This window comes from Alosa sapidissima, chromosome 18 (genome assembly GCF_018492685.1).
Source record: "Alosa sapidissima isolate fAloSap1 chromosome 18, fAloSap1.pri, whole genome shotgun sequence".
NCBI classification, from domain to species: Eukaryota; Metazoa; Chordata; class Actinopteri; order Clupeiformes; family Clupeidae; genus Alosa; species Alosa sapidissima.
This window is the reverse complement of record NC_055974.1, coordinates 23,122,102-23,132,101: the sequence shown is the minus strand read 5'-3', so window position 1 is coordinate 23,132,101 and position 10,000 is coordinate 23,122,102. Positions and strand designations below refer to the sequence as shown.

Sequence of the window (10,000 nt, the reverse complement as noted above, 5' to 3'; positions counted from 1 at the left end):
TTCAATTGAAACGGGCTCCTAGCTCTACTTGCAACATTTGTAAAGTCTTACCTGGCACATTTTTACATATGTCCCACAATTGCAGAGCTATGGATGTTTGTAGTGGAGGAACTGTCAAAACTCCTTGATCTCAATATCCCCAGAACACCACACATTTGCCTTTTGAATGATGATTCGGACCTTGAATATTCCATAATCCAAAAGAAAATGCTGATGGCAGGTTTCACGGCATCTAAGAAAGTTGTTTTACAATTAATCAAGCAGCAAAGGTCAAGCAGCAACACAGCTGTGTGTCTGAGACAGCAAAAGAGGTTTTTTTCTTTTCAAGAACTCACAGAAAAATTTCTGAGAGGATTAAAGGGAAGCAGTTCACGAGGAAACAAATCTATAGCCAAGCAGACAACACAAGAGGATGACGCATGCAGAGAGAATTATAAAGAAATGCCTTTGCTTCGTGATAAGCAGGTATCAGAAGAGAGACAGAAGAGGGCAGAAGAATACATAACCACCCAGACATAGACAGATAAAAAGGTAGACAGACAGACATAGACATAGACATGGACACAGTCATGGTCACGGTCACAGACACAGACACAGACACAGACACAGACATAGACATAGACAGAGAGTTAAACAATCACAGATAGGCAGGTTGACAGACAGATAGACATAGACAGGCAGACAGTCAGACACACAGACCGACAGACAGACAGGCAGGCAGAAAAAAAAAACAATCAGAGAAAGGTAGGCAGGTGGGTCTCCCTTCAACTTTTACTTTCTGTACTCTTCTTGTGATACAATTCATCATCTCCAACATTCTCTTTTCTCTCTCTCTCTCTCTCTCTCTCTCTCTCTCTCTCTCTCTATCTCTCTCTCGATAGCATTGTGGGCAATGATTAATTCCCCCAGGCACCAGTGCTGGGTAATCCAGCATGAGCAAGAGAGGTATTCATTAATGTGGGTGGACAGGATCATAGGAAGATGATGAGCAGCGTACTCTCTCTCTACCTTCATACTCAAGTTGCCTGTGAGACGAGGGCTGCCTAGACAACCGGAGAGGGCTTCAGCAAACTGTTTATGGGGAGAGGCATGAGATAGGTCTCTTAAGAATGTCAACAAAGCGGCATCATTCTAAACATATAGGCATAGAATGTGGGTAGATAAGTCGGTGGAGTTGTATGCACAAGATGATTATAGACCCTTTCAACTGTATAAACAAACATGTGCTTTCCTAAGGCATTTCCAGTGGCACAGAAAATAAACAACATTTAGTTAATGGTAACTTGGGCCAAAAAAAAAAGAAAAGACTTAAAGCACAATAATGTAGAGCATTAATGCTAAAGTCAGGTTCATTTTAATTTAAAAGTATTTGCTTTGGTTTTGAACGTTTCAACTGGAAACCTCTAGAAACAGATTGAAAGGGTCTATACTGTGAATCAAGGGGGAAAAATGAAGTCTGACAGACATAGACATTTTTTTTTTTTGACATAAGTAATCTGTTCTATTGTGGCATAATAAAGATAAATACCAGGTATTTATTTAGTATCTTTTTTACATGGTACAATCATGTGAATCCATTCAACAAGAAGAACCCTGCAAGATAAATAGAAGAAATCTGTTTGTAAAGTGTCTACTCTCTATTAGGATCATTAAACACATGGCCTGTCAGTTCCCATAATCCCATAACCAAACCATGTGTTTGACTATTCTAATAGAAAACAAAGAAAACAATGTTTTCTCAGCTTTATACCCCGCTGAGCCGATTGGTTTAGATAGGTGCGCCTACGAGCGCTCAAAGAGGCCCAGTGCAAACAAATAGAAGTGGGACGAGTGACACAGTAACAGACACAAAACATGTAAGTGGAGATCAGGCATCAGGCCCTCAGAAAACGGACTTTGTCCATACCGCTATCCTGGCATGGTCAATGCATTACCTGCTAGACTTACACAACATGATCTGTGGCACTTGGTCTTATTTGCAAGAAGTTATACCCAGGGACAAGCAGGGTGGGTAGGGGTTATATGGGGCATAGATGAGTGAGGGAAGGCATTGACAGGTAAATAGATAGACAGAGCTCGAGGGCAAGGTAGAGAGAGAGAGAGAGAGAGAGGCAAGACGTAGAACAATAGAAAGGAAGAGAATGGATGCAACAGGGTGAAGAGAAAGATAGAGAGAGATAGTGATAGAGGACAGAAAAAGAAACAAGTACAAAAAGTAAAGAAAGAGGGTCAGTGTAATTTGTTTCATCACTGACCACTGTGGTACAGCACGTTTGGATACAGCACAGAAAGGTCCACTTCAGGGGAGTACCTGCGTGGACTTCAAGCTGAAGAAGTCACCCTTGATTGTAGGACTTCCCTCAGAAGAAGGACCCTTAAGCATAGGACTTCCTTCCAAAGAAGTACACTTGAAGGTAGGTTAGTGGCCCTGCAGAAGCAATAATGGAGAAACTATAAAGTTTAATCACAAGGTAGGCTTTATGACTGCACGTGACAAGGATAGATAGATAGATAGATAGATAGATAGATAGATAGATAGATGGATAGATAGATACTTTATTGATCCCCAGGGGAAATTCAAGGTTGCATTTCCTGCAAGACTTTTTACTATTGTGCGTCAGTATGGAGTAGGCCATGCATAAACAAAAACTTTTCACATTCACTGATGTCTTTATTATGACCGCCGCGCAGGTTTAGTCAGATTTTTTTTTTTTTTTTCTTTTTCTTTATTTTTTTTTTCTTTTTCGTATGTCCAAATTTCCGTCAAGGATTCCCGGGACACTGAAAGACCGGGGTAGACGAAACTTGGTGGGCATGTAACCCCATATGGATAGCATGGAACCATCGTTTTTCGTTTTGATCTGTAGCCCCCCCGCTGGACTGCACCCCCCGAAAGGAGGGTAGGGCAGACACAGTTTTCTGTGAATATCTCGAGAACCGTAAGGTTTAGGAGGACCATTTTTTTTGTATGTTGATCTCAAGGGGCCATGTCAACCCATTCCATAACCACTCATTTCATGTATAGCGCCACCTAGTTAAACACAAAAAAGTAAAAATGAGGTGTTGTAATCGCAGGTATCTGTGACCTAACAGTCAAAACTGCACGAAATTGGAAGTGTAGGATCATTATGACACCCTCTGAATGCACGCCAAGTTTCGTGGAATTCCGTTCATGGGGGGCCACACAATAAATTAATTTATGTTACTATACTGGCCTGTAGGTGGCCGGAGACAGTTTTCTGTGAATATCTCGAGAACCGTAGGGCCTAGGAGGTCCACCTTTTTTTTGTATGTTGGTCTTAAGGGGGCATGTCAACCCATCCCATTACCACTTATTTCATGTATAGCGCCACCTAGATAAAAATTAAAAAGCAAAAAATGAGGTGTTTTCATCACAATATCTCTGGCTGACATGGTCAAAACTGCACGAAATTGAAAGTGTAGGATCATTATGACACCCTCCGAATGCATGCCAAGTTTTGTGAACTTTCGTTCATGGGGGGCCTTACAATAAAATACTTTATGTGTACATTTAGTGACCGTACACCAACAAGGATTCCCGGGACACTGAAAGACCGGGGTACACTAAACTTGGTGGGCATGTAACCCCACATGGATAGCATGGAACCATCGTTTTTTGTTTTGATCTGTAGCCCCCCCGCTGTACTGGACCCCCCGAAAGGAGGGTAGGGCAGACACAGTTTTCTGTGAATATCTTGAGAACCGTAGGGCCTAGGATGACCAATTTTTTCCGTATGTTTGCCTCCAGGGGTCATGTTAACCCATTCCATGTGCACACATGTGCATAAACAGATACACACGCACACACATACATTCACAGTAATCATACGTATGACACATACTCACACAGTGGACATATGTACGCATGCATGCACATGCACAAACACACATACGCAGGCAAACACACAAGCACGCACACACACACACACACACACACACACACACACACACACACACACACACACACCCACACACATAAACATAAACATGTATATGCACACATGCACACAATTCAAGAAATTCTCAGAATTATGAACAGGCAAGATGGGGGTGGGGTTGTATAAAATGAATTTTACATGTGAAATCTATGAACTAATCATGTTTTGGTACTTGTTGTCTAGCAGATACCAGTGAGAATTGAGTGTGGATAATGCAATTTAGTGAGACAGTTAGAATCATATAGGCCTTTCAGCGTGATTTTTATTTTTGTGGAAAAAATGTGCTGGAGTGGGCGGCGGTCATATTTTGTACCGCTCTTCGGTACATCTAGTTTATTCTCACACGCATGTGCTGTAGTGAAAACAAGTTTGTAGTAGTTAAAGAAAAAAGAAATGGGAACACTTCCCTGGGTCAAAAGTGCTTGTTACAATAAAACTACAGGGTGCTCATCAAAAATGGGCCTCTAAATTCTCAAAGAATTGAGGTACTCCTGTACAAAAATAAAAAAGCCTTTATTGATCAGATCATCTTTATTGACTACATGGCAAGTTTGTAGTAGTGTTCAAAATTAGACTAGATTAGACTAGATTCAACTTTATTGTCATTGTGCAGAGTACAAGTACAAACACAACAAAATGCAGTTTGCGTCTAACCAAAAGTGCAAAAAAAGCAGAAAAGTGCAATGTGATATACAAAGTATAGACAGTGGTGCATAGACAGGTATAGAAGTATAGTGCAGTGTAGACAGTAGACAGCAGTATACAGTTGATTTACAGAAGGCGGTTTAGAGTAATATAAATTAAATTTAAATATGTGCAGTGTATTAGCAGTTACCTTATAAGAGCAGAATAAATATGGCTATGTACAGTAATATGAATAATGTATGAACAACATGTACAGATATGTGCAATGTAGTAGCAGTAACCTTATAATAGTAGTAAGAATAAGCAAGCAAGAATGGGTATATGACCATAGTCACCACTTTTTACTGCAATGTACTGGGTAAAGTACTCAATTAACATAATCTCCCGACATGCAGGGCTGTCTGATGAATTTCATGGAGCCTTTAACATTGGGAAATGACCCTAAACAAGTATCCAGCGTGTGGGAAAGAGTTATTTTGTGACCTGTTCCACAAAAAGTTAGATTGTTCAGTATCAGGCATTCTGGCGTTCTTTATGAGTTTGAAGCCATTATCTTAAGGTAAAAGGTGGCACTTTGAGATTTCCTGTGAATGTAAATTGCATTACAAATAAAAAAATATTATTATTATTTATTAATATTATTAAAAATATTGATATGAAGTAATAAAAATATTAATTTACTGTATAGTGCTTTAAGAGAGCAAGGTGTAACCTACTAATACAAAAAATGATACACACACAGATAGCCACACACACACACACACACACACACACACACACACAGTTCAACATTGATTCAGTGAAGATAGCATTGAGAGTTGAATGCATACTTAAGATACTGTTTATTGATTTCTATATAGGATTGGCATTTTTAAACCAATGGCACCTGGATCTCATCCCAATTAAACCAAATAGACTTGAATGAGCGAATGAATGAGTGAATGAGTGAAACCTTTACTGAAGGGAATTTGTGTTGCACTCGAGGGAGCTACATTGAACATTAAACACAGACAATAAATAGCAATAAAACAACACCAAACATCCAACAACATTAAGGCATAGAGGACAAAGAAACAGAACATTTGAATCTATTTAAAACTGAAATATAAAAATGATAGTGGTAGCATACATACAGACATACAATCATCAGTCCAAAAGCTTAGAAGTAGATAAATAAATAATAAATAAGTAGTGCATAGTTTAAAGTGTCTATGTGACTGTGTCTGACCTGTTAAGTAGTTGAATGCTTCGTGGCACAAATCATGTGATTGTGATGGCTCGTTTTGTTTTTGTTTGGGGCATTCCAAATCTGCGCTCACAGGGGAGGGGTGGGGGCATGGTCGCCATCACCAGTATTGCCAGTATTGGCACAGTACTTTTAAAGGGGCAGCCGTGGCCTACTGGTTAGCACTTCGGACCTGTAACCGGAGGGTTGCCGGTTCGAATCCCGACCAGTAGGCACGGCTGAAGTGAAGCAAGGCACCTAACCCCTCACTGCTCCCCGAGCGCTGCTGTTGATGCAGGCAGCTCACTGCGCCGGGATTGGTGTGTGCTTCACCTCGCTGTGTGTGTTTCACTAATTCACAGATTGGGATAAATGCAGAGACCCGGGATATATATACTCTTTTGATCACGGGATCAAAAGAGTATATATACTTATACTTATTGTCACGGCAATACTACATTTCACTGTAGTATTGCCTGGCAATACTAATTTTCATGACCACCTAAGATTACACTCAGTAAACATCAAGCTGTTGCTGCGCCGCACCAAGAGCTTACAGTATGACTTAGTGAACAATGTCGTTGAACACAGTGTGTTGTTTGGTTTTTCAATATTTATTTTAATCAAACATCTTGACTTAAATCCTTATGTGCACATCTCATCTCCAAATAATAGCCTACAGTCACGGACACTAGTTACTCTCCTTCTTAAAGTGAAATGCACCTAATTAGACTTAGACTTACACACCACTAATATGTAATCATGACATTAAAGGTAGGTGTTAAAAGTTTACAAATATGACACAATATTTTAGGCTACTTGTAATTATGAAAAATATATGATTGGAATATGCATAGTGACCCTTACATTCATAATGAGTATACTATATGGTAGTATACTCATTGTATCGTAGTGTATTGTAGTATTGCAATGTAATAGAGGCAATCATAAAGAACATAGGTAGGCTTCCTGCATGACCCATACCGAATGAATTGTCTCTGATATAATAAATACCAACACATTGGGCTTGGCAAGAGATTTGGCAATGCTACTTTCACACAAGTGATGGCACCCCTGGGTGGGGGGGAGCTCTGAGGAAACTGAGATGGATCATCAAGTATCCTTAGAGCAAATTTGACGGTGTACTGCTCTACTGAGAGTTGGGAAATGCTGTTGACGTTGGATCCAGTGATTTTCGTGCCCATTTTTGTCCCCTTGTCCAGCATGATCCTATAAAAGGGAAGGGGCGGAGAGCGCTAGACAAGATCTGAACTAATTGGCAAACCTTGTCTGGTCCTGTGTTTTACCCGACGATGACCTGGAGCAAAATGTAAGCATAGCAGGGAAGCTTTCACAGTGAGCATTCAAGTGCACACATGCACACATGCACACACTCAAACACACACACACACACACACACACACACACACTGGACTGACCACCCCCCACCAGCATTGGATGGCGAAATTATACAACACTCTCTCTGACTTGAATAACAAGTTGAAAACCCCTCACTGTGTGAACACAAAGAATTCAGGTTCAACTCAGGGCCCTGTGTCAGTGGTAGCAGTGGTGTACTGTAGTTTAGTTTGCTATAGTGGAAGTGCTCAGGCCGATAAGGAGGGTGGGACGCGGGCTGTTTATGAATGACAGTTTTTTCCTCCCCATATGCAGTGCTCAGATTACTGTTCCATCTTGTTCGTGGAAAATATCTATTGTCAACAATTTCACACAAAACAGGACAGTTTTCTGGATTTAATCATTTTCAGAGGGTGTTTTGTTTTCGTGCTTCTCAGCTCAGTGAACATGTGGACTCCAGAGAAGGCTGAAGGCCCCGCTCGCGGTCACGCTCACACACCTGCTCGGTCGTCCAGGCAGAGGGTCATCTCTGTTCTGCTCTACTGTACTGGAGAGATGAGCCACTTCAGCAAGATCATGGAGGGTAGGTATGAATTACAGTACTCTGCTGAACAAAAAACATCTTAGTGCTCCTGAAAAAAAAAAGACCCACTTTTGGAGAAATTCTCCTGAAAACAGGTCCCCTTTGGAGAAATGTTCCTAAAAAAGATCAACTTTCTACTAGATCTCCAGAAACTATACTCTTCCTATAGAGATTCTTCTCTCTCCCCCCCTCCTCTCCCCCTCTCCTCTCTTCTCCTCACCTCTCTTCTCCTCTCCTCTCTTCTCCTCTCTTCTCTCCTTTTCTTCTCTCCCTCTCCTTTTCCTTTCCTCTCCTCCCTCCCTTCCTCTCTCCTCCCTCTCCTCCTCTCCTCCTCTCTCCTCCTCTCCTCCCTCCCTTCCTCTCTCCTCCCTCTCCTCCTCTCTCCTCCTCTCCTCCCTCCCTTCCTCTCTCCTCCTCTCCTCCTCTCTCCTCCCTCTCCTCCCTCTCCTCCTCTCTCCTCCTCTCTCCTCCCTCTCCTCCTCTCTCCTCCTCTCTCCTCTCTTCTCCTCACCTCTCTCCTCCTCTCTCCTCCTCTCTCCTCTCTTCTCCTCACCTCTCTCCTCCTCTCTCCTCCCTCTCCTCCCTCTCCTCCTCTCCTCCTCTCTCCTCCTCTCCTCCCTCTCCTCCTCTCTCCTCCCTCTCCTCCTCTCTCCTCCCTCTCCTCCTCTCTCCTCCTCTCTCCTCCTCTCTCCTCCCTCTCCTCCTCTCTCCTCCCTCTCCTCCCTCCCTTCCTCTCTCCTCCCTCTCCTCCCTCTCCTCCTCTCTCCTCCTCTCCTCCTCTCTCCTCCTCTCCTCCCTCTCCTCCTCTCTCCTCCTCTCTCCTCCCTCTCCTCCTCTCTCCTCCCTCTCTCCAACTCTCCTATTACAGTTTTTTAGAAAGAGAACATATCAGAACGAGTCCACAAAATGACCGGTCACCTCTAATTCCCCACTCTCTCCGTGTTGTCCTCCCACTGCTCCACAGACAAGCCCTTTCCTGTGCAGCTAGTGGAGTGGGTGTTGCGTGGGGTGTCCAGGGTGATCCTGGCCAACAACCCCGTGAGCGGTGCACTGATCCTGGGCGCGTTGGTCATGGCGAGCCCCTGGCAGGCTCTGATGGGGACAGTGGGCCTCCTGGCGTCCACCCTCACTGCAATCATCATAGGTCAGGACAGGTGAGGTGGTTGTGAAAATAGTGATAGTGTGGTGATAGTGGAATAACACACACACACACACACACACACACACACACACCACACACACACACACACACACCCACACACACATACACACACACACACACGCAGAAACACACACACACACACACACACACACACACACACACACACACACACACACACACACTTACACATTTCCACACTGAACAAATTTCTGAACACACACTCAAATTACCCATAGAATAAGGTGAAAATAGCACAAATGTCTGTCCCAAAACTCTAATGCCACTGATTTACTGTAATTACAAGAGCGCACAGCCAGTGATAAAAAAAATGACACCTTATTCTTACTGTCATTTTGGTTTACAGTAAGACATCTGTGAGTGTATGTGTGTATCCATTTGAGCTTGTGTGTGCATGCTGTGTGTGTGCTGTGTGTGTGTGTGTGTGTGTAAAGTGCAGAGATTGCTGGGGGACTACATGGTTTCAATGGGATGCTGGTGGCTCTGCTGATGGCTGTGTTCAGCGCGGCTGGTGACTGGTATTGGTGGCTGTTACTGCCTGCCTGCCTTGGTGGAGCCACGTGGTGAGGGAAACACACACACACTTACAGACACACACACACAAACACCACCCCCCCCACACACACACACACACACACACTTACAGACACACACACAAACACAGCCCCCCCCCCCCCCACACACACACACACACACTCACACACACACACACACACACACACACACACACACATACACACTCACACAGACTACAGATGGAGATGCAGGCATATTGCCATAGACACACCCATGTCTCCCTCACTACACACACACACACACACACACACACACACACACACACACACACACACTCTGATGCTTCCTCTCTGCGCTTCCAGCACGTTTTTGTTCAGTGGCTTGGCTCCGCTACTGGACCGCTGGGATCTCCCCGTGGCCGTGTTTCCCTTTAACATGGTGATTGTGCTGTTCCTCGCCTGCACCGGCCCAAACAACCCCTATTTCCCGCACAACCCTGCCGCGCCACCGGGGGCACCAGAGGGTCTCAACCA

General features: G+C 43.5%; 1 protein-coding gene across 1 annotated transcript in view; it reads left to right on the top strand.

The window, feature by feature from the left end:
* The first annotated feature begins 1,874 nt into the window (after positions 1 to 1,874).
* The window catches only part of si:dkey-183c6.7 (urea transporter 1), a 24,764-nt gene continuing 16,638 nt past the window's right edge, over positions 1,875 to 10,000 (top strand). The window contains exons 1-5 of the mRNA XM_042069755.1: positions 1,875 to 2,414; positions 7,626 to 7,771; positions 8,736 to 8,925; positions 9,386 to 9,514; positions 9,830 to 10,000. The exon at positions 9,830 to 10,000 is cut by the window's right edge and continues 22 nt beyond it. Coding sequence (XP_041925689.1) covers positions 7,636 to 7,771; positions 8,736 to 8,925; positions 9,386 to 9,514; positions 9,830 to 10,000 — 626 coding nt within the window. The 5' untranslated portion in view covers positions 1,875 to 2,414; positions 7,626 to 7,635. The remainder of the gene's footprint in view (positions 2,415 to 7,625; positions 7,772 to 8,735; positions 8,926 to 9,385; positions 9,515 to 9,829) is intronic.